At 42.0% G+C, this 25,269-nt stretch overlaps 1 protein-coding gene across 24 annotated transcripts in view; it reads right to left on the bottom strand.

Annotated features, from left to right (window-relative positions):
• The window catches only part of KALRN (kalirin RhoGEF kinase), a 621,535-nt gene that overhangs the window by 208,867 nt on the left and 387,399 nt on the right, over positions 1–25,269 (bottom strand). For all 24 annotated transcript variants that reach the window (XM_081025698.1, XM_081025722.1, XM_081025696.1 and 21 more), the window contains exons 20-25: positions 21,982–22,097; positions 21,366–21,488; positions 14,118–14,300; positions 12,590–12,708; positions 9,676–9,742; positions 8,988–9,097 (exon numbers count right to left, since the gene is read on the bottom strand). In XM_081025698.1, coding sequence (XP_080881824.1) covers positions 8,988–9,097; positions 9,676–9,742; positions 12,590–12,708; positions 14,118–14,300; positions 21,366–21,488; positions 21,982–22,097 — 718 coding nt within the window. The remainder of the gene's footprint in view (positions 1–8,987; positions 9,098–9,675; positions 9,743–12,589; positions 12,709–14,117; positions 14,301–21,365; positions 21,489–21,981; positions 22,098–25,269) is intronic.

Below are 25,269 nucleotides of genomic sequence, written 5' to 3'. Positions count from 1 at the left end.
ACACACTCTTCCTCACTTCGAGATACTTATGTTTAGGGAGCTCTCCCCACCAAGCCTCTGCTAAAAATAAGCTATAGCAGATTAGCTCCCCTGAAACCGTATACTGGGTTTTAATGCAAAAACTGGATTCCAAGGTCACATACCATTAAGTTTGGGAAATGCTGGGGGTAAGCTGGTTTCTTTACGGCAGGACTTCCAAAATCCTATAATATGATGAGGTACATTATAATCTCTGAAGTGATATTGTGTGTAGTGCTTCCCAAACTTCTTTGTAAGCAGAACACTTTTGGTGGTAATATCAGACTTTGTCTCCAGGAGCACTGTTGAAAAACCCTAGTTAGTGGTCCCCACGTGTGACTGTGCACTGCCCCCTGGGGATAGGATCTGAGTATGTGCGTTGGTTAGAAAAGCTCCCTAGGTAATTCTAATGCGTCCAGTGCAAAGCCCAGCATTTGAAGGTAACTGCCCTACCTTCCAGTATGCTTCCGGTAGGCAGATTCTGCACAGACTGTATGAAGTTTTAAATAAAAAAGCTAAGCATTAAAACAAAAAAACTACCTAGTGCTGGGCATATGAATGTATAACTTGGAGTAAGAGACTCACTATCATCTCAATGTAATTGTTGAAGTGGCAACAGTGAACTCCATTTTGCTTTTTAGTTTGCAGCTTATGAAGATGACAGATGATGTAAGTTTGATTCATATCATTCCGCCTCCTTCAAACAGACACGATGAGTTTAAATGAAAGCACAAGAGGTCACAACCTCTTCACAAGTGATGGAATATTCCACCTCAGCTGGTCTGTAGCGAGAGCTTAGTCCTTACCATTTCAATAATTAGATGTAATAAATAGCAGGGGAATGAGCAAAACGAGTAGTTGAAGTGTTGGTGTGAATGTCTGATGTTCTTTCAGAAAGGAATAAAACTTTTAAAGAAATGTCTAGATCTAAGCAATGTCATTACTCTTTTCAATTATTACAATGCAATGCATTATGCAGTCGCTTCATGAGGAAACTACTTCCCTCTGGTTCTGTACAGAATCCCCGGAAATGAAACCTGCAGCATTTATTGATAGGAAAGCTTTCTGAGGTTTGTCATGAAGTACTATGGAAATAGCACCATCCCAAAGGGACTCTGAGTCATTTTGATTTTATTATTCTCTCCAAAGGTAAATTTGGTCTACAGTCTCGAGGCTTCTGGAGAAGTGTATTCTTCACTGAGGGGCTCACAAGGTTGTCCTGCAGACAGAACTTTACATCAGGGTGCAGTCTGCATTTAAAGGGGGGAATATATTGGATGACCTTGTGTGTACGTGTGTGCACACGCTCTCACGCACATGCACTTGGTGGAATGCCAGAGGGGGTAAGAAGGGGAATGAAGGTGGGGGCTGTGGCATGGGGCAAGAGAAGAACAGTGTGAAGGCTACAAAAGCTGGCGGTAGGGTGGGGAGAAAGATGGCAGGCTCACTTATTGGCAGGAAGTCCAGGGCATCACCTCCTTATCAAAGCAGGCCCGGGTACTGCTTCCATACAAGTGGAGCTAGAGATTATGTCTAAAGAATTCGTTAGTGACCAGGGAGAATCAGAGCCTAGCCAATAGGAGGTTCTAGATTGCAGGGGTAAGGACAGCTGGTTGGCATATGGGAGTAGCTACTAAATTAATGGAGTGTCATGTGTGCTCCAGCGAAAGTGCAGGATTTTTCATGGAAGAACTTCAGCACAGTCTGATGCCCCACGCGGAGCCATGAGGACCACCTGGCTCTGTCCCTTCATCGCACACCCACAACATCAGCCTAGGTTAGAGATGAAGGGGACAGGTGTGCAGGGCTGGAATCCCAGTCACCATATTCGCACCCTCTGCCTCCAACCTCAAGCAGCAATTCACCTTGCAGCATTGCTAGCAAGGTTTGCTAATATTTCTTGATTTTGTTTAGCTTGTGTGATCAGATGAATCAAAATGTACCTGCATAGACATATAACAGGTTTAATGTTAAACTAAAATACAAAAATTAATCTCACATTTAATGTTAAACATATCCATTAATGTGCTGTTTAGCAACTAGGCATGGATGCTAAGCGGTTAGTGGGTACAACGAACATTAACATTGACACATCCAAATAAATGTTTAGACTTTGTCTTGCCTTGGGTATTCCCAATATCTACCAGCAGCTCACTGAAAACAACAACAAAACCACAGCTAAGTTTTTACACAGCCCTTCTGATGGGTTGTATAAAGCCTGCAGTTATCCCTTCGAGTGTGGGTTGAGGGTCCCAGAAAAATCACGACAGGTCTTCCCTTTTCTCTTTCCCTGATGGTTAATATTTAAGAAAATGACAGTGTGATGTAATCGGGAGTCACGAAGACCTGGCTTCTTTGGCTGTGCTACTAAATGGTTTGGGCAGGTCACAAACATTTATAAAACAAGGGAGTAGAACAGAACGGGATTATCTTCAAAGGTTGTTTTCTAGGCTTTTATATTTTGTTATTCTATGATTTTCTGTAAATGGGATAAAACTAATACCAAATGGGATAAAACTAATACCAAAGGCATGGTATTAGGGGGGTGGGAGGTGGGGCAGGGGAGGAAGAGGCATAGAAAACATGGAATATGCATATTTTAAGCAAGGTGTGTGTGTGTGTGTGTGTGTGTGTGTGTATGTGTGTGTGTGTGTGCACGCGTATGCATGTGCGCATGTGCTGGGAGGGTAGGAGAGGCAGCGAGGAGCCAGCAGCAGGCTGGCAGAGTGGCCCTGCCCACCGGCCTTGGGTGGCACGTCTTTGCCTCAGCACCTGGTGGAGCTAGTTCTTCACCTGTAGCTGCAACTTCACCCGCTGTGTTTTAAGAGGTTGTAAAATCAATTTAGTGGGTATAAACCAGCATTAAAAGAGGAGGAAAGAGGTGGGGAGGGGGAGGAGAAATGGAACCTAACCTAAAATACCAGCCTGCGTCACATATCGTGGGGGTGTTATTTTGAAAAACTTTATTCCCTGTTATATATAATATATCAGAACATAATGTATAATCTTTTTCTTTGGTTCATAATAAAAAAGTGTTTGAAAAACACCTTGCTGATTCTCCTGCTTGCAATAGGATGGTAGCCCCAGGGAGCGCTGTCTTTATCCATTTCTTTCCCTCCCTCTCCCTCTCAGTACCCACCCCCAACTTCCTATCTATCTATCTATCTATCTATCTATCTATCTATCTATCTATCTATCTATCATCTATCTATCTATCATCTATCTCCTCTCCCCACTACTACTGCCCTCTCTCTCTCTTCTCCTTTCCTATTTGTTCTTTCCTCCTTGTTTTTCACCAACTTGACTTTCTCACTTTTCGTTACCTAGGTATTTTATCTCACTTTCCCACCTCACTCAATCTCTGTCTTCACTTCCTGTGTGTCCCACTCCCCTTCATTTCTGACTCACACTACCTCTACCCACCACCTCTCTCCCGTCCTCTACCTCAGTCTCACAGTTACAGACGTGACAAGACACAGTCTGCCTGGGGTGTGATGTCTAGATATCTAATGGAGAGATTTGGGGTTGAGTCCCATAGACTCTTCCCATTGCCTCTCTCAGCCTCCCTGGTAGACTTCACCACTCTCTTCCCTTGGAGGGCCTTTGTTCAAACTTTCCTCCCTCAGTGAGGGAGCCATCTCTGGCTATAAAACTCCTGTTATTTAAATGTAATCTTAAATGCCCCTCCTCTGTGAAGCCTTTCCTGTTGCTCTAACTGAGGCTGTTTCTTTTGCTCCTTTGAACTGCATTTGTGCTCACCTCTACCTTTATCACTTGTCCCTAATTCCTAGAACTCAGAGGGCAGAGGCTGGATTTGACTCATCCTGGGGGACCAGCTCCATCTCTAAACTAGCACAGGGATGGGTAAGAAGGAACTCTGGGAAGGAGAGAGAAATGTGGGCCTGGTTCAGCTGCTCACTGGCCTTTCCCATCACTGCCCTCACCTTGTCTTCATGCCCTGCTGCACACTACCCTCTGCTCCTGGCTCACCCTGGACACCTTCTAGCCTGTAGGCTGACCCTGGCCTGGTCAGGGCTCCCGGCTCAGGCCCACACATCTCTGTCCCTGCTCCCTGGGTCTTGGGCCTGGAAATACCAGGCCTGGAGAGAGGGAGTGTGCAGGAAGAATATTCAGCCCCCACTAGATACATGTTGCCTCACCCCCCGCCCCAACTTGCTTTTCCAATCTTTGCTGAAAACTGACTTATTTCAGGTAATTAATGTAATGGTTTGGGACCTGGATGACATACATACCTGTGGAAGAAATGGGTCGCAGTGTTTCTCAAATTTGGGGGTGCACATGAATTAAACCCACCAGATCTGGCAGTCCCCATTGGTGGTCTACAGAGTGAGGGAAGAGGGGACAGAACTGATTTGGGAGGCCAAACCCCTTTAAGTGGGGCGGGGAAGGAAGGAGGGTCACACATTGGGCAAGTCTTCCCTGGGTCTAGTGTCCTCATCTGTAAATGGAGACGGTTGTACCTGATGGTGAAGACCCTCTGAGCCCTGACAGCAGAGACTATAAAAATGCCATTGCTCAGACTCAATATGACCATATCTCCAAATAACTGAAAAGGAAAAAGTAAAGTTCAGATTTAACTGAGGGTGATGGGCGTTTTAAACAAACAGCTGTCATCACCAAACCTGAAAATCTAATAATCAAGGCAAACTGAAAAGAAACGATTTTCCTGAATTACAAGTTATAGGTTAGTCAAAGTGGGGAGACTGGATTAACAAAAGCATGAGTGTTTGGGGGACCTGTTTATGGAATATGCTATCTCATCTGAATGCTCCTGGAATGCTTAGCAAAATGCAACAGAAGTAGATCCAGTTCTTGTACAGATAAGCTTCATGACCTTTATCTTTAGTTACGTAGAAAAAGAGATATAGTACAAAATGTGGAGAGTGGAGGGTTAAATGAAGTAGCATTGCATTTGAACCTCTAATTTGGTTTAAAACGACTACTTGTAGGTATTAAATTCTACATATTGAATTGTTCTTTATAGAAATTTTGGTGCTTGGGAATTTCTCTCTCTCTCTCTCTCTCTCTCTCACACACACACACACACACACACACACACACACACACACACACACATTAATCCTGGTTGTCATTTTTCTAAGTGACACCATTTAAAGGATCGATACCATATCACCCTGGGTGGAGGTACTAATTTCCTAAGGACTCAGCTAATTGGGTTATTAAGGCAGAGTCCATCTCATTCCTCTGACTCTCATCAACCTCTCCACCTCCCTCCTTCCTTCCCTTCCTCTGTCTCTGGAGTGTAGGCAGATAATCTGAGCTATAGACTAGAAATGTGAAGAGTATGTTCTTTGTTAGATAGCACTTAATTATAACTTGGGAAAGATGCAAACAATTGGGATTAAAAAGAATCCTCAGATATTTTCAGGTTAAAAAAATGATGATTTCAGAAAAGTATTCCTGAAGAGCAAACAGGTGTTTGGATCACTGTATGGTCCTCCCATTAAGAAGCTCCCAGGAAACTCCTCCATTCTGATATTCAATTATTTTGCTGGTCTAGAAGTTTCTGGTAGTGATGGGGGGGGGGAAATCATACCTAATGATTTCCCCTGTCTTGAGACTTTCACAAACAAAAGACTGAATTATGACTTGAGCCATTAGCCATAAGTCTGCAAATTGTAATTCTGTTTTTAGTCCGTCCGTCCATCCATCCATCCATCCATCCATCCATCCATCCATCCATCCATCCATCCATCCAACAAATATTTACTTAAAGTTTCTTGTGTGCTAGGCACTGGGGTTATACAGTGAAAAACATGGTCTCTTATGGAGTTCACAGGTCCTACATTTCCAAAGTTGGCTTAATTGCAATTTTATCTCTTAATGATTAGAGATTGTCGAGGTGTTATGCTTTTTCCATGAATAAAAAATTGTATGGCATAAGTAGAAAGCATACATTACGAGTAAAGCCTTAGCCCTCAAGATTCTGTAGGGAATTACTATACAGCTTGATTTTCTTGGATGTTCCCTGAAATTGTGGGTAATTTAAAACATCAATTTTTTTGGTGGATAGCTTTCCAAATGCTTTACAGAGTTCCCTTTTTAATGCAGAGTTCTGCTTTTTAATGCAGAATATACAAATGATTCAGGGCTATTACTAACATTGATTACTGTACTATCCTGTAAAACAGTGGCTGTGCTAGTCTCTATATCGGGATATAGGATTCTTTGCTCCAATACTGAGCAGCCTTTGACCACTATGGGTTTTTTTTTGTTCTTTAGCCTATTTTTATTGCAGTTTGTCTGCTTTCCTGTCAGGTTTTACTTGATGTGACTGGTCTCAAGCTGTTCTTGATTCTTATTTGCTGCTTCTAAATTGCTATGGGCTTCGACACAATCCAACCAAGAGGTAAATGGCTTTCAGAGAGGACAGAAAGGTGTTTCTATGAAAACATAAGAACTTTATCTTTGTGACAGCTCTTTTGGTTGCTCAGAGGCTGGTTTTTATTTTCTTCTTGTTTCTTTATAATGTCATAAATGGTAACATTTGCTGAGTAGCTGTGTTCTTGACAACTGAATTTATTCCTCTACAAAGTGCAGCATTCTATATGGTTTAACTTGACTTTTTAAAAGCATTTCTTAGAACTATATTTTGTAATTGGTAGACAGATTTTCAGCTATTTAAAAAACTACCAAACTGCTTACCGTGGATTAGTAGAATGTTATCACGAAACCAGGTAAGAGGAACAGTTATGTTATTTTGTTACAATTGATCAATTTTTGAAATGAATATTCTTTCCCTTTACACATTGATTTGGCAAAAGCAGGGCTCATAGGAAGTGTATGCTGTCATCTCTAGATTTTTCCACTTCGATACTTAGTCAGTTTGGTAAAGATGAGGAAAGTGAGACTTGTTGACTCAATTGCAGAGATCATAAATCAGAAAAGTAATGCAACATGATTACAGTTTCCCACTCCCATATCTTCTCAGATACCCTGGGGGAGATGGGATAATGGTGAGCTGGGCTCAGATGACAGAATTTGGAATCAATGGCCAAAAATGGCTTTATTAGGGTCATGTTAAAAAGGCATGAGGAGAAACTATTTCTATGTCTGGAGATTTCCAGACAAACCAGATGGAGAGTGTTAAAATTTGTGGGAGGGATGGGGAGAAAAAAAAAAGACTGGGAACTCTTATTAAGTTCTCCAGAGAGTCAGAGGGTTTTTCCTCCCTAGAACTTACTGTTTTCATAATCTGACACGGTTACCATGTTATAGGAGCTACATGTTCTCTTTAAACTGATGCCATTTGATGACATAACAGGAGATTAATCAACAGGAGGTGACAAGAGAGGAAACTTATTTAGACGTTTTAGAACTCGGGATCCTTTTACACCCAGCTAGTGCCTGCCTCCTAGTTATTCTTAGCAAAGGGCCATACTCAGGTCTCATTTCCTAAAGCTGGGCTGTCCAATATGGTAGCCACCCGCCACCTAAATCTATTCAATTACATAAAATTTAAAATTCAATTCTCAGCGGTACTAGTCACATTCCAAGTGTCCGATAGCCACACATGTCTACTGGTTACTGTCCAGTACATTTCTATCACTGAAGAAAGCTCTACTGGGCAGTGCTGCTCTTGAGTCCTATCTCAAGCTGGCTGCTACACGTGCACATTTGGCCTCCTCAGGAACTCTTAGAGCTGGCAGCTTTATCTGCAGCACAAGCGCTTAACTCAGTAAAAGCCTTGACGAGCTTGATCCTAAGACTTCCTCTGAATTGTATCCTACAATATTGAACCTTACCTCTTATCCCTTCTCTGAAAAAGATCTGAAGAGAGCTCTAGGACTTTCTACCAACATATTCCTTGTGTCTTGAAATTCCCTATTTGATTGATTTTTTTTTTATTTTTTAATTTATTTTGATATCCTGGCTGACATTTTCTTACTGGGTTTTATTATAGACTTTAGTCTTATTCAGTCATGACATACATTTCAGTGTAGAAACTTTTCATGCAAAATCCTAGTTAGCAACACAAACTCACCATTGGTTTAATGAAAGGAGTACAAAAATTTGCATACTTCATATGGGTTACTAACTTCTTCAGTTTTCCTCATAAACATACGAAATGTTTACAGACAGATCTTTCAAAGAAAGATTCTGTTTGCAGGGGAGAACTTTCCCCCCTAAATTCTTACCCCATTTGTATTTTAGAAATTGAGTTATTTCCATTAGTTGGTTACATAACTAATCAACCAATGTTCTTGCTGACCCTCTACTAACCATGGAACGTGCGGTTTAGTAGGCTGTGGAAAAGATACTTAAATCAAATTGGGAGCTGGACAAAATGAGTTGTGAGGTTTTAGGGCTCTACGATTCTCTATTATTTCAACAAAACAGAGTCAATTAATGTTCTCCCCTATAAGCTGTTAAGAAATATGTCCCATTAGATATTTTGATTATCTATCTATCTATCTATCTATCTATCTATCTATCTATCTATCTCTCTATCTATCTTTTCTATATTGTTGTTTTGGTTGAAAGTGGGCTTGATGGGGTAGCTGGGGATGGAGGAAATATTTAGGTTGAAAGAAAAGTTCAATGGAATTTGAAACCAAAGTGCCACAAGGTAGGAAGTTTAGCCTCAGATGAATTCTATCAAGATTCCCCCCAGTTTTAATAAGGAGGAGCTACTTTTATTTCCTCAAAGCCTGGTTATCGTTCTAATTGGGTATGAAGATGCTGCCAGGTAGGTCCCTAAGAGGAACACTGCTGGATACTTCACTCTCCATGAGGAATTCTGGACAATCGTGGAGAAAGATGGGGGAATGAGAAAAAAGTATGACTTCAACTGACATAGACAATTTAACAGGTAATAATTTACTAGGTGAGGTTTAACGATCAGTTCTGCTCCGTTTGTTGGGAAGCCCTGTTCTTGGGTACATATTGCACTAAGTGTGCTCCATTTAAACCCTCCACCAACCTACTTGTTATGAAAATCGTAGATCTCCTGGATGTTGCCAAAGATGATATGCTCTTTATTAAGGATCCCAGGGGGGATCTCCTCCACACCACTGGTCATTTCCCACAGGTAGGTCTGTAAGACAGCAACAGTTTCATCACTGGCAAGAACTGCCACATGAAATACAGACAAAATCAACAGGCCTTCAAGCTTATGGGGTAAGACTGAGACTGGAAACGCATGTGGCGTGTAAAAAGTGAGATGGTAAAAAGCAGAATGGAAAGAAAGAAAACGTGACTGTTCCATTATCTTGCTCTGCTGCTAGGGAAACACATCCTGACCTTCCGCAGGAGTATAACCTCCACTCTCTTCTTATGTATTAAACGTGTGCATGTCTGAGTGTGTGCTGGGGGGAGGATGACGGTTTTCAGATTCAAGTTCATTGACTGTGTCATGGTGTTGACTTTGAACTCCAGTGTCTTATATACTTTTTTGCTGGGTCTAGCTTGAGTCTGAGAAAAGTTACTTTTCAAAAGTGCTTCAAACTCCCATGCAATCACTATTGACCCCAGGACAAAGATTTCCTCTGGTTGGCTTTTTATTTATTAAGCTCTAGGAGAAGACACAGAGCACTGAGCTCCTGTCAAGGCCTTGACGCTGGGAAAGAAGTCCTTTTCCCAATACAACTGTGAACTGATTACTGCAAGACTTACCTCTAAGCACTCATGTAAGTCCCTCACATAAGCCTTCTCTGTCTGGAGTAGTTCAGCCATGATGAATCTAGAAGGCAACACATGGGCTTTCAGTTGGTTAGAGATATAATACCTCCCTTCCTTCAAACTTCACTTCTCTACCCCAGCATTTATGACATTCTTGACTCTTATTTTTCTACTTTACCAAAATGTCTCTTCCTTTCTTCAAACCTCTTTGCCTCTGAGTATTACCCCCTGAGCCCCTCTCACTCTGATCATTTGCTCTGTATCCCGCTGCCATATTTGTGCTCAACCAGTTCCTCATTCTCTCTCCCTTTTCCATCCTGGTTCTCCGATTTTGTGATTCTGTGCTGATATGTATCTGTTCTCATTTGCACGTGTGTGTTTGCATGTGTGTACAAGCGTGCAACACCATTCATATTTGTGAGGAAGCTTGGACCTCAGCTTCCTACATTTCTTTTCCAGCTCCCAGAATGATGAGTTCTGTTCAGTTCAGTTGTTGACTTATACCAGAACAATTCACAGTATCATAAGTTAAACCAGATTTAAAAGCTAAAAACAACAAACGTCAAGACACGACCACCGAGCCTGAGGGGTTAGAAAATTTTTAATCTGTAAACACCCAGATGTATTTGTGGGCCATTTAGTCCCTGTCACAACCACTCAACTTTGCTATTGTAGTGTGAAAGGAGCCATAGACGATATGTGAAAAAATAAGTGTGGCCGTGTTCCAACTGTGTTTATGGAAACAAAAGAATTTCATCTAATTTTCACATCACAAAATATTCTTCTTCTTTTGATATTTTTCAATCATTTAAAAATATAAAAAACAATTTTTACCTTATAGTCTATATAAAACAGGTGGTTATTAACCAATGTTACCCCAATAAATTTAATTTAAAAATACCCAGGTGGTGGGTCAGATTTGACCTATGGGCCACAGTTTGCTGACCTCTGGCCTGGATTATCCTGTGCACTTCAACATTATTTCTGATGGGGCGTTTACATCACAGACTGACGTGCATGGAGCTGAGCATGCGATCACAAGCAAAGCACAAACGAATGATGGTAAGTGACTGCTCTTCCGTCTCCCATAAAGAGAAGCCTGTGCTACAAAAATATACATCTTCAAGGAGAGGGTTCCCTTCCTCCTTAGGCCCCTAAATAACACAATGTGCTTGGGCAGTTGTTAAGCTTACGATGTATGGCTTCATTGTACTGTACTTCATTTTCTTTCTCCCACAAATTTTTATTACAAATGGTGCTTCTTAATGTGATTTGTGATGATATCTAATTTAACACGAAGTCTATATGTATACATTTATCTTAGATTTTTCACATCAATTTTTCAAGGTAATTCATAATAAAAACCCGTTTCCACGTGTTCCATCATATGAAAATTTTGAGAAAGATAGTCCCCCTGTTGGAAATTTCACAAGAAATATTAAAATGAGCAGCATCTTTTCCTGGACCTCTATCTTGGTGGGATCTTCCTTAAAGCAAATACATTTTACTGAGTAGTGGCAATTATATTAAAATTAAAGTACTGATTCAAAAAATTCCCTTTTGCAGGACTTAATTAGCCACTCTCTTACTATTCTTACTCTATTGGCAAAATGAAAAGTGTATGAGCTTTGAAGTTGGACAAACAGGAATTGAATATGACTTTGTCATTCACTAGAGGTACAGCTCCTCCCAGCCTCAGACTCTTTATTTAGAAAACAGCTGACCGCACAGGATTGCTGCAAGGATTAAACAAGATTATGTAAACAGAGTTTCTAGTCCATTTTAGGTGCTTGGTAAACAAGGAAAGAAGGAAGATCAGAAGGAATATAATCTGACATGCTTGGGAAAGTTGTCTTGGATTTTACCTCATTAGGCTTCTGGCATTCTTCTACCTTCTTCCTTTTTGTCCATCTGCTTCCTACAGTTGTGTGTCTTTCTTCATAATTTACCTCTACTACCCTCTATCCCATTTTGTTTTATTTTCCATGCATCTATTACCGTCCTCTGGCTCTTTGGTGTCCCATAGACAGTCCAGCAAGAAGATTTGATCCAATGTGGTCTCATTTCCCCCTGTTATGGGTTGAATTGTGTCCCCCCTAAATTTCATACATTGAAGTCCCGACTCCCAGTACCTCAGAAGGTGACCTTATTTAGAAACAGTCATTGCAGATCTAATTAGTTAAGATGAAGTCATATTGAAATAGGGGAGGCTCCTATTTCAAAATGACCAGTGTCCTTAAAAAAGGGGAAATCTGGATAGGCATGTACTCAGGGAGAAGGCCGTGTGGCCAAGAAGACAGCCATCTGCAAGGAAAGCCCTCAGAAGGAACCAGCCCTGCCAACACCTTGATTTCAGATTTCTAGCCTCCAGAATTGTGAGATAACACATTTCTGTTCTTTAAACGACCCAATTTGTCATATTTTGTTACAGAAGCCCAGCCAAACTAATATATTCCCCAGAGGAAATACAAGCTCTGACTTAGCAGACCAGCTTCAGTTTCTTCTCTCCATGGGACCTGTGGTCCTACTTCACTTTGATAAAATCAATGACATAGGGCTTCTCAATCTTAAGACACACTATTTTTTTCCTGCATCACCCAAAGGGAATCTGTCAAAATATTCTTCATAAAGCCCTTGCAAGATCTCTGTGTATGTGCAACACCAACATAAAGAAAGCAGAATGGTCAGGAAATGGTTCATATGGTTGACATTATTCATTGTCTCCACTATCCAGTGCCCTGTGGTTCTTGATTAGTGTGAAATATGGGAAAAGCATCATGTATGTTCACTGCCACCTCTGTAGGTGGCTATGAGGACACATTGATCTGTCAAAAGGGACAGGAGGCCGTGAAAACCAAGCACAGTCACAAGAAGCCTGCTATTGGTCGGAAGCTCCCCCCAAACATACTCTTTCTTCCGGGCAGACTTCCGCTTCTCTTCATTGACTTCATGGTTGGCGTCTCGTAGCTTGACCTCACGATCCGAAAGGCTTGCTGGGATGATGTCCAGCTCTAGGTCCTTGTTATCCTACACACAGAGAGATTGTAGACATCAGCCTGGAGATACTCTGGGAAAGCAACTCACCAGAGTTGGGGGAGGCGGTAGAAGGGGAAAAATAGAGAAAGACATAATGGAGAAGGATGAGAAAATGGGCAATCACACAAACTACCACCCACAAGCATGCTTTTTCATGGGATAATTATTTTTTTTCCAAATAAGAAAGATATAAAATGTTCAGGTCAAATGTTCAGGGCTAATATCCACAGTGAAGAAAAACAATGAACACATTTGAAGATTACTGTCCTATTTCCCCAAGGACTTTGGTCCTGATAGAATCTAAACAACACACACACACACACACACACACACACACACACACACACACACACTCACCCAAGATTGGTTATTAAGCATTAAAATATATGTGAAACAGAAACACATAAAGACATAAGAAAACTTTTATTTGTCAAGAAAAAAGAATAAAAGCAATTTGTTTTTAATTTAAACAAGCAACTTCCCTTGTCAATAGAAAGCTAAATGATAAAGCAATTACTGAATTTTCTAATTGCCTAACCCTGCTTATTTCAACCACCGTTTCGTATTTATACGGGATGGAAACCTCTAGAAAAAAAATCTCATAGGCTAAACCCTGGGGGAAGACACTAATTCCCCCAGTTTTAGTGGTTTGGCCATTTCACTCTCTAGGCTGCCCTGCTTCAGAGCATGAGCCTATTTAAAGATTTAAGAATTAGAAATTGTAGGATTAAATTGCCAGCCTGTATTTAGCTCTTAATTCACAGGTCACTGACCCCTATTATAAAGAACAGATTAAAGTCAGTCTTCCCTTGCTTTGTGGCAAATAGTACCTCTTTTCAGTTGGAATGTCAAATAGCCTCTGCATGAATTACATCCCTTATTCTTAAAAGAGTACTATTGTACATACTGGGGACTCTAATCATTTGCTGATTAACATCATTGGGTGGAAGATGGTACTGATGAAGCCAATATAAAGTTTTAGTTCTCAAAGTCAATACTTAACTCTACACAGAGAAAAACTCTATTCTGTGTTGGCTAACCATAGACCCCATCCCCGGCTAGCCAATTTTGCAATATATATACATATATACACATATATATATACATACATATACATACATATATACATATATATATACATATATATATACATACATATATACATATATATATATATATATATATATCTTTGCAGCACTAATCATGGAGGGCTGGAGGCCAGTGGCTTCGCAGCAAGATGCATCCCTCCACTAGAAAACCCATACAAGGCAAGAATTCTGGGTGTCAACAGCTCAGAAACCCTGCTCTGGAAGCCCTGCTTCCTTCCACAGCCATGAGAGCAGTACTACTGAGGGAGAGGAGAAAGGAGGAGGTTCCCGCTGGGCAACCCCCATACCCACCTCTGTGTTGACTCCTAGGGCTTTCTCCAGGGAGTACCGGTACTTTCCCATCCTCAAGGAGAAGTCTCTGTAATGCTTGTCCACCGTGGTCACCCATTTCCTGATCTCTGTGGCATGAATATGGCCTTTTTCCACAAAGCTATCAGCCAGCTGAATCAGAAGTTTCACCTTCTCCTTTGTTTGCTGCCCCAAAAAGATGGCCTTAAGTTACTATATTACACTTCCTCTCATAGCCCCCAGCCCCTTGTCTTCTTCACCGTAGCCACAGATAGCTCATTGCCAGGCTGCTTGGGTTTATATCCCAGGTCTATAACTGACTAGCAGGGAGGTCTTGACAAATTACTGACACCATCTGTGCCTGAGTTCCTCCGTCCCTGCTGTTATGTAGGGACCATAACAGTACCTCCATCACACAGCCTTACATGGGCTGACTATGTAGAATGCTTAGAACAGCACCTGGAGCAGTGCTCACAGAAGGACGCAGGGAGCCGTGGCTGTTGGCCATTATGCTTATCGATGTCAGAATCTCTTACATTAGTACAGTACTATATCAGTGTACAGCGTATGTTAATGTCACATCTGAGACTCATCTGAGTCGTAAAGCATCCCTAGGAGGAAGGTGGAGAGAGGTGAGATGGGGCTCTTTGAAACCACGGAGGAAAAAAATTGAGGCTTAGAAAGGCTTAGAGGCTTGTCCAAGTTCATACCACTTGCAAATGACAGAACCTGTCTGCCTCTGTTCCATAGTTGCTAGTTCTCTCTCTTCTCTGTACTGGTCTGAAGTAGGCTTTCTAAATGTCAGATAAGCTGGACTACGCAAGGATCTGATGAAATGCTACTAGCAGCAGTAAGAATAAACTCTGTTCCCTTCACCACAAGGATCCTGTCCTTAGTTTCCATGGAGAAAGGGAGAAAAGAATGAATGAAGCTAGTATCCATTACCGGCCTAAGTAAGATGGAGCTCTGACATGCATTGGGTTAATTTCATTTCTCACAACTGTTTGCTCAAGGTCTACTCTGTCCACACTACTGTGCAGAAGGTTGTGGGGACATGCTGGGGGCAGGGCTTAAACAAAAGAGGGAAAGAAGATACTCATATCCCCCAAACAGTCTCATCTCGAGAGGGGACAAGATTTTCACAGAGAATAGTTAAAGAACTCAGGGCACCATGAATTGAATGTCAAATAGAGAAGCATGTATAGTTAACACTGTGGGAATTTTAAAACAGGAAAACAATTAAAGGTGGGCCGACCCAAGCAGAGAAGTTCTCATGGGAGAGGCGGGACTTATGTTGGGTAAGATATAGAAATAGAGGGGATGTTCAAACAAGTAAACATTTGCTTATCTTTTTATCTTAAGTTTGGGTTTTGAAACTCTAAAATATATCAGGGAAGTCTAATAGATTTTAAGAGGAAGGAAAGACTATTTAAACAATATTCTGAGAAGTAAAATTATCTTTTGGACTGGAGGAAAGTAGGTCCAAGGTTTGGATCACGCCACAGTCTAGATAACTGAGGGAAACTGAGGCAGAAAATCACTGGGGGAAGAGTAGAAAACACAGAAGAGCCTTTCTCATCCTCTCTTGCCTTTCCAGGCTCATTACAGCCCCTCCCCAGCCACTAACCCTCCCAAGAAATGCCAGAGGCAAGCAGAGAGGACTTAGCCGGCCACACGGCCAGGGTGACTCACAGTCCGGCTCTCCAGCAACTCACTCAAAACATCTGAGTCTCTCCTATCTCAGGACAGTGAGTTGGTCCCCACAGCTGGGAGACAAGGGGCCAGAGGAACTTTGGCACGAAGAAAGGAAAGTGGGTATGAGGACAGGAGAAACATCTCCTTAGCCACGAAAAGGCTAAAAAATAGTAGCATTGGGAACTGGTTAAGAAGATACCTGGTATCCTAAAGACTTCTATTGTACTGCATTTAGGGGTTTTTCTTTCCCCCTGGGGGGCGGGGGGTGAGACACACACATATATATATATATATAAAATATATGTATATATTTGCTATTTACTTAAAATAGAGATTAATTTTTGCAGCTATAATCAAGAAATCCATCCTTAGGGGCGGCCAGATGGCTCAGTTGGTTAGAGCCTTAGCTCTCAACAACAAGGATGCCAGTTCAATTCCCGCATGGGATGGTGGGCTGTGCCCCCTGCAACTAAAGACTGAAAAACGTGACTGAACTTGGAGCTGAGCTGCGCCCTCCACAACTAGATTGAAGGACAACGACTTGGAGCTGATGGGCCCTGGAGAAACACACTGTTCCCCAATATCCCCCAATAAAATTTATTTTAAAAAATTACTGTAAAAAAAAAGTATGGATGTGATATTGTGGACAAAAAGGAGTGTTTGGGAAATATAATTCATCTGGGTTTTTCTTTCTTTCTTTTCCTTCCTTCCTTTGATCAGTTAATATTATACCATCTTCCCTTAATCAGTGAGCCTTCCTCTGAATATGGTTTTTTAAAAAGCCCTTTCAGTGTCTTTAGCACATTTTACAAGTCTTTAAGATTTAGTCTTGGTATTACTCTTATAATTTCATCATAACCTTTAATTTGCCTTTCACTGCTGATATTCCTTGTATTTACTGATATATTCTATGTAAATAATGAACGTATTGAGTTCTCTGTGTGGGTAAATAATTCTCTTGAGGTATATCTTCATATTCATTCCACGTGGAGAGTTTGTCACTATATATGAATAACTAAACCTTTCAAAAATATCCATCACATGTGAGCTATATGCCTCTTAAGAGTCTCAGAAACAGAATCATCCCCATCTTTTATCTGAACTTTTTAGGTTCTACTTGTCTCAGTCTGAAGTGCCTCTATGACATGCCAACGTTCCTTTCCTCGCAATCTGAATTCCTAGACATAATTCAGTTTAGCTAAGGCTTCAATAACCTTCATTATTACTTAATTCTCTTTTGTTACTAAGAATTTAGTCCCGTTTATCTCATAGCTTCTTTCACTTTCAGAGATAAAATTGCCAGTTTAAAAAAGTGTTTTCTCCAGTATGGAGGTATCTCAGGAATCTGAAAATGGAACTACCCTATGATCCAGTAATTCCACTCCTAGGCATCTACCCGGAGAAATCCAAAACTCCAATTCAAAAATCTGTATGCACTCCTATGTTTATTGCAGCACTTTACACAATAGCCAAGATATGGAAACAACCAAAATGCCCATCGGTAGATGACTGGATTAAGAAGCTGTGGTACATTTATACAATGGAGTATTACGCAGCCATAAAGAAGAAAGAAATCTTATCATTTGCAGCAACATGGATGGATCTAGAGAACATTATGTTAAGTGAAATAAGTCAGAAAGAGAAAGACAAGTACCATATGATCTCACTTATATATGGAATCTAAAGAAAAGACTATGTGAATGAACTAATCAGAGTCAGTTTTGGGGACGCAGAGAAAAAACCGAGAGTGGTTAGATGGGTGTGTGGGAGGGGGTTGGGGATAAGGGGAAAGGTGAAGGGATTTGGAAGCAGCTGGTAACCACAAGATGGCCTCAGGGTTTTTCTTTTGAAAATTAATTTGGGGAAGGTATTCTATAATGTTGTAAAGATTTTGTTGGGTATCCGATGGACATGCGTCCTATTTGGGAGACCACCTCAGGGATACTGTGGATACCTGATCATGGCATTGTACATCAGAAGCTAAACATTAATGAATGCCAACTATAATTTTATATATATAATGTGATGGTTCAGTGTGAGGTCGGAGGGATAGTGGATGGGGGGAGGGGGGTTCACAGTATGAGGGATATAAATGATGAACGTCTAAGTATTACCTTGTTTTGTACACCTGAAACTAATAAATAAATTAATTAATAAAAAAAAAATAAAAAAAAAAATAAAAAAGTGTTTTCTCAATACCATTACTCAGTGGGAAATGTAAATCAAAACTACAATCAGAAACCACGTCATATCCTCTAGAATGGCTACATAAAAAAACGGATGAAAGCAAGTGTTGGAGAAGATGTGGAGAAGTCAGAACTCATACATTGCTGGTGGGAATATAAAATCCTGTAGCCACTTTGGAAAACAGTTTGGCAATTCCTCAAAAGTTAAACAGATGTTCCATAGGACTCAGCCATTTCACTTCCAGGCATATACCTAAGAGACCTGAAAACATATGTTCACACCAAAACTTGTGCACAAATGTTTATAGCAACTGATAGCCTCCAAATTGGAAACAACCCAAATGTCCATCAACTAATGAATGGATAAATAAAATGTGGCTATATCCCTACAATGGAACACTGTTCAGCCATAAAAACATGAAATGCTGATACATCTACAGCATGGATCAATCTTGAAAACATTATGCTACGTGAAAGAAGCCAGATACAAAAGACTACCGATTATGACTCCATTATTTCCTTTATATGAAATGTTCAGAACAGGCATATTCATAGAGATAGAAAGTAGATTAGTGGTTGCCAGGGGCTGAAGGGAGGGGGGTGGAGGGATGACTGCTAACAGATGTGAAGTTTGTTTTCAGGGTGATGAAAATGTTCTGGAACTAGACAATGGCAATGGTTGTATAACCTGGTGAATACACTAGAACTACTGAATTATAAAAAATGAAAAACAAAATACTTTTTAAGAAATTTTGCTTTTAGAAGAAATGGAATTCTTCCAGATGTCGAGATCATTAAGCTTTCCTGTCACTGTGTGCCTTGATCCCTTGTAAATTTGAAACCCACAATAGGAAAATATGATCTCCCAACTGGATAGTCTGCAGCACACCACAACAAGAAAATTTTGTTTTCCTCTTATCCTCACCCATAGTCTCTTCATCTTATTTTTATTCTTACCTTTGGGGATTGTGACACAGCAAGTACTTTTCTATATTCAGTATTTCTTCCACTGAACTATTTTTTTTTTGGAGCAGAATACATATATTCTGAATATGTGTATCAATTCAATACTTTATTGCCCTGTTCGATCATGAGATCCACCATAGTGTCTTCTGGTTTAAGGTCAATTTGGTTTCCATTTCAAGTTAAGTTTATTGGTTATTAAACTTAAAACCCAAAATGGCTAGTTAAAGGCACTCTGCCTCTGGGAAATGGGGCTGGCATGTTCAGGACACTGTGACCTTCCATCAGAAATTCCTCAGCTGGATTTGTTATTCTCCAGATATTCTAACAACAAATAGCCCTGAGACTTGCAACCTGATAGGTGGGGGAATGAATTCCTATGAACAGAAATAGTTATGAGGGAGACAATCAAAGTAAAGGAATCATATTAAATATATTAATATATTCAGGAGGAGGGGGTGTTTTCAAGTCTACCCAAATTTCTTTTTATCCCTTATGTTCACAAATGTTTGTGGCCTCACTTCAATCCAAAAGGTACAGTCAGGTAAGTGAATAAAGCATGCTTCTCGTCCTTCGGGAACCCATTGGTTCATACAGATGACTGGAGAACAGGACAGTCCGTACCAGATGCCTTAAGGGTTATACAGACAACAAAGGCTGTAGGGCAGCGAAGGGCCAGGTCACATCCTGGCATGTAGGCAGGATCCCAGAGGAGGAGTCACTGAAGTGGAAAGATGGGCTCTTAAGAAGGACAAACGAAAGGGAAGGAAGGATATTCTGGACAGAGAAAGGGTATGAAAAAGGTACAGAGGCAAGAAAGTAGATCACGTATCCTCAGAGGGTAAGAAACCCTCCACTCAGCTGGAACATAAAATTTGCATAAAAAAATAATTGAAGCCAAAGCTGGGTGGCAAGGTGGCACAGATGAAGAAGTTGTTGAATGCTGACCTGAAGGCACTGGAGAATCCTTAAAGTTCTTGATCTGAGTGGTAATGTGACCATAGGAATGTTTTAAAGATGAACAGCATCAAAGAGCAGGATGGATTGGAAGGAAGGAAAGGCCAAAAGCATGGGACCTAATTAGGGTGGTAACAATGTGAGTAGAAAAGAGGAGAAAGATAGGAAGAATATGGTAAAGGAAGGATGAATTAAACTGACTAAATGATTCTCCACATTGTCACTTTGGTTAAGGACAGATTCTGCTCCCAGGAAGTTCTGGGTATCTGCTGTGATCCATCTATGGGAGTAGGAACACCAGTGGAGCTGATCCTATTCAGATTAAAAGTTCATTATTTTTAAAAGTGGGGCAGATAGATACAAGGTGTATAATTCAAAAGCCATTTTCATTTGGATTTGAAAAGGGTTCTGTACACCTGCCACCTTCCTGGTGCTGTTTGTTCTGGCTGGTATTGAAATGAGTCTCTGAACTGACAGCTTTTCACATGGGGTGAAAAGGCCCCAAGGCTCACAAGGACACGGGGGAAAGGCTCCCCACTATCAAGGGTTCATAGTGAAAGATTCATCAAGCGGATAACCGCTTCTGAAATAGATCAGGAATGAGACGAAGGGCCTCATTTTGTCGAAGCAAACTAGAGGAACATTCGCCATAGTGTCAGAGGGCTCTCTGGGTAGGACCGGCATTAAGTGATGACAAGAAAGATTCCTCCATGGCCGGGAGCCCACGTGAGGGAGAAGGACACTACAAAGAGGGAGCTCAGATAGATCAGATTTTCATTCAAACCCAAGGCTCCTCAGATTGAATCCTGGCTGTGGAAACAGATGAAAATGAGACTTCATCCTTTTATAGCATTCTCTGCCTCAGTGTGAATGGGAGTGTGAGGGGGTGTGGTATGTGCAATATTGCATGTTTTGCTCCCCAGTCTGGCTCATTTGCAGGTCTGAGGCCAGATGGAAGTCCAGTTGACCCTTGAACTGTGTAGGGTCCACCTACACACAGATTTAAAATCAACGCTAGTCAGCTCAGGGAATAAACTCACCTGCTTTGTGAACCCACCCATAGCCACTGGCCCTTCCCACACAGCACACTTCCCAAACCATTCAAATCTCAAGAATGTGTGGCTAAGTGTAGATGTTCACACATGCCATGTGCATGTCACGTGAATACATCCCTTCGCCTTATTTGGCTGGAGGAATACAGCACATTTCAGAAGCTGGCACACGAAGAGGAGCATGTGAAGCAGTGATTTCCCACATACAGATGTTCTACCCAGCCGCTGCAAGTCTTTGGGTACTCGCGTCTCCAAGGAGACAATCCTACCTGTGCTTCCGCTCTTGCCAATGTGAGTAAGCATTTCTGTATAGAGAGGCTGCTTTCCCTTCCAATGTGACACTGGCCAGACTGGGGAGGCCTGGGCAGATGTGGGGAGGGTTCCGGGATGCTTCCTACCTTGGCAGGCACCCTGAATTCCCCATATTCTTTCAGCAGTTCCTGAGTCTCCTCTGTGGTCTCTCCAGTGGAGGTATGTGTTGAGAGGTAATATTCACCTGTTTCTTGGATCCAGTCCAGCGCCTGTTGGAGGAAACAGCCCACCCCGTTCCCCAAAAGCCAGCTGTCAGTAGGAAAACATGCCCTGCTACCATGGATCAGCTTGTGATTTTGGATCGGGTGATGGACCCAGGAAATGCTGACATGATTCGATCAGTATGTAGCTTCGAAGTTGATGATTTTATGAATGAGCCCTCACTTGTTAGACTTAGAACAGCTCACCAGCAAAGAGAGTGTCTTGCCCATTAGATTGGCCCAGTTTCATTGTGAGTTAGGGGCAATCTGCCCCCAGAATCTCCTCCCAACTCCTGGTACCAAACTCTGAATAGAGTGCCTGGTAAAGGCTAAATGACTGGTAAGCAACAGCCTGTTCTCTTTCCTCTTTTCACCCCACCTCCCAGCTCTACTTTGCCTGCTGCTATGACCCTCTTCGGGATGTTCCAAGTGTTGGTCATCCTGGCCTCTGTGTAGTTAGTCCCTGTAACTAAGGCGAAGCCAAGGAAAGCTCTGAACATACCTGTTTAGCACTGCGCTCAAACACCACGTATTGCTGGCATTGGTCTAACCGCCGCTTCTTCAAGGTCCAGAAGTGCAGGACGCGATTTTCCCTCTGTAAGAGCTCACTCAAGATGGCTGCAGGGCAAAGATGAGAGCTGGTCATGGGAAAGCCCCGCCGCTTTGGCCCCACGTCCCAGGTACTAGATAATTGGGACCTTCACTCCTCCTTGTAGGACTAATCCAGGCATCAGAAGCAAGGGAGCAAAGCTTGGTCCAGAGAGAATTTCCCAGAGGGAAGCAAAATGGTGGAGACTAGGGTGAGAGCTTGCTGATGAAGTTCATTAATTGATGGGGGAAAATATGTACCCAGGGTGACTTAAAAAAGTGGCCCTGATTTTTTTCACACCAAAGCTAGTTCTTGGTGGTAAGAGACCATATGAAGCGTCAGTCCCTAAAACAACAACTAACTCGATAGGCCCCTAGAGCCTATAAGAGTGAACGGACTTGACAGGAATACCAGCCATTGTTGAGGAGTTCTAGGAGGAAGTGGGAGGGAACAATGGCAAAAAGTCTAGTAGAGCTGCACGGATAACTCGCATCATGTGCCCCACTCTCCGCCCTGCGCACGAGGGTGTGCACACAGCACTTTAACAGCAGAGCCTCAGTTTTAAAACTTCTAAATCACGGGCAAAGGGAAGCTGTGTTGGAATCATGTCCACAGGGAATCACGTGACTAGGCCCAAACTTCCATGTTGTTTTGGATCCGATCACAATAAAAGCTGAAAACTGGTCTCATGTTGCCTCTAATGATATTAGGTGTGAGGATAAGAATAAGGCACATGGAACCACCATGGACCATGGTAGGTGTTTGTCCATGTTGTTTCCCTCCCTGCTTCTCCCATTGAAGAGCAGCTGGATAGATTTGAAGAGCTACATGGATAGATTTCCTAAGTGTTTTAATAGTATGTTCTATGCTTGAAGCAACCAAATTTATTTTGTGCTGTGTCCGCGTCCTGCTTGCTGCTAGCTGTATTAGATACCAATAAAATATACAATGATGACGATATGAAAAATTAGTATTTATTAAGCCCTCACTGTGTGGCAGGCACATATTTTCACGATACCTCATGACGCATGCATGCACCGTTATTATCTCCATTCTGTGATGACGAAACTGAGGTTTAGAGAGGATGGGTGGGTAACTTGCCCAGGTCATTCAGACAGAAAGAAGCAGAGATGTTTGACCTCAGAACCTGAGTCTTTAGCCACTTTGGTTTCCAGTGTTATTGGGGCTGTAAAACACAAGTTACTGAGCTCTACAAAAAGGCTGCACCCCAAATTGCAGTGTTTATACTTTTTATCCTTAAAAGTTTTTGTTGATTTTGTGTACTTTTAATGCTCCGTGGAAGTTTGGATCTCTCCTCCCTTAGGCTGAGAGCTTGGACGGGTCCCATGATTCACCTCTCCCTACCTCTATGCCTTTGTCATGTAACTTTTTAGTCCAAAGAGACAAAGTGTACTTTCTTTTCCCAACCTGGGCCGGGCCATATAACTTGCTTTGGCAAATGAGTTGGTAACACAAACAGGGGCTCGAAGTGTGCTTGTGCACTGACACTGCCCCTTGTGTCTCTGCCATCAACACTATAAGAACGTCTCCTGGGTAACTGCTGCCCCTTCCACTGAGGTCCCAGGACTAACACACGTGGAACAGACAAGCAGACAACCTGCAGTGAAGCCTGCAGCAGAATTGCATTGTTGAGCCCAGCCAAGAGAGCCGTTCCCCAGCCAACAGTCACTTAAACAGGAAGTGCTTACACTTGTATACCACTGAATTTTGGGGTTGTTATGCAGCAATAGTTGCTCCTGCAACACAAACTTAAAATAAGTGGCACTGGCTTTGGGTCCAGGCAGCAGGTGGAAAGGAAACAGATACAGAAGAGAGTGTAGGCCCTGCTCAGGTGGATGCTTCAGTTGGGCAGATGAGTGTGAACCTGTGTTTCCTTTTGTCTTTTTTGTCTCCTTGTCAGAGTTCTGCTTAATGCAGCTCCCTCTCAGGCGGCTGAGAGAATCAACTCAGGTCAAAAATCAAGCAGGCAAAAATCCTTAAGAGTTTCAGGTTTCATTTCCCTCCTTCTTGAAAGCTTTCCTATGGGCAACAACCCGCCTTCATCCCCACGAAGGTGTGGAGTACCCTGCTCTCCTGGGCTGCCTGCCACTCTTAGCTCGTGGAGATGTAGAAGGAAAGCGAGTTCTCAGCAGGCAGCTGGCCTCACCAAGCTGCCACCTGCATTCAGAAGTCAGAACACAGGCTCTGAAATGTGCAGGAAGGAGAGGGTGACGGAATGCCAGCTACCCATACGGTCACTCAACCACAAATAATAGCACATCTGGAAAAGGAACCCTGCTTCCCTCTTCTCTCTAGGAAACTTTGATTTCTAAATTTAATTCTTCCAATTGGCCTCTGACCTTTTCACTTTCTGAGCTCTCTGAGCAGGGAGGGAGGCTCTTCTTAAAGCAGCTTCTTAAAGCCCCTCCCACGTCCACTCTGCAGCTCTCCAGGACTGCCCCCCCCCCGCCACAGGTCTAATCCAAGTGAAAACTGGTTCCCTCCCTAGCCTTGGTCCCAGGGTTATACCTCTCTGCTGTGTCAAGAGGACATTTGTTAAATTCTGCACCCATTCAAACGCTAATTTCTGTATGGTTCAGAGTAAGTAATTCCACCATTAATAATTTAAACTTAATTTGGTCAGCTAACAAGCAGTTTTTAAAGGTACTGATTTTTTTCATACAATTATAGACCCTATAGAATTAAGAGAGACGTTAAAGATGATCTAAACCAGTACTTATCTAAATTTTTGTGCACACATATCACAAATGTGTGATATGGTTGGGGTTGGGGTGAGATAGGGCGAGCTCTTACCCAAATGCAGGTTCTGACTCAGCAGGTTTAGGGGGGGCCTGATATTCTGTGTTTCTTACAAGCTCCCGAGTGATGACAGTGTTGTTGGTATGGGGACTCCATTTGGAGCAGCCAGAGACTAGACATCCCTTTTCAGTTTTAAATAAGAAAACTGATGTTTTAAAAGCTTAAGCAGTAATTACGAAAGCCAGGATGAGAACTTGGTTTTGTGATTCTCAGTCCTTGTGTCCAGTCTTCCCAGGCTGTGTGAAACCCTGGCACGATGCTGTTTAGAATGTGGGCCACATTGGGCTATTTACATTTAAATTGACTAATATTCAACAGAAGTGAAAATTTGCTCTAGGCACATGTCAAGTACTCAACAGCCATATATGACCAGTGTCTACT

The sequence above is a fragment of the Rhinolophus hipposideros genome (genome assembly GCF_964194185.1).
Source record: "Rhinolophus hipposideros genome assembly, chromosome: 2".
Taxonomy (NCBI): Eukaryota; Metazoa; Chordata; class Mammalia; order Chiroptera; family Rhinolophidae; genus Rhinolophus; species Rhinolophus hipposideros.
This window is presented reverse-complemented; position numbering and strand designations above follow the sequence as displayed.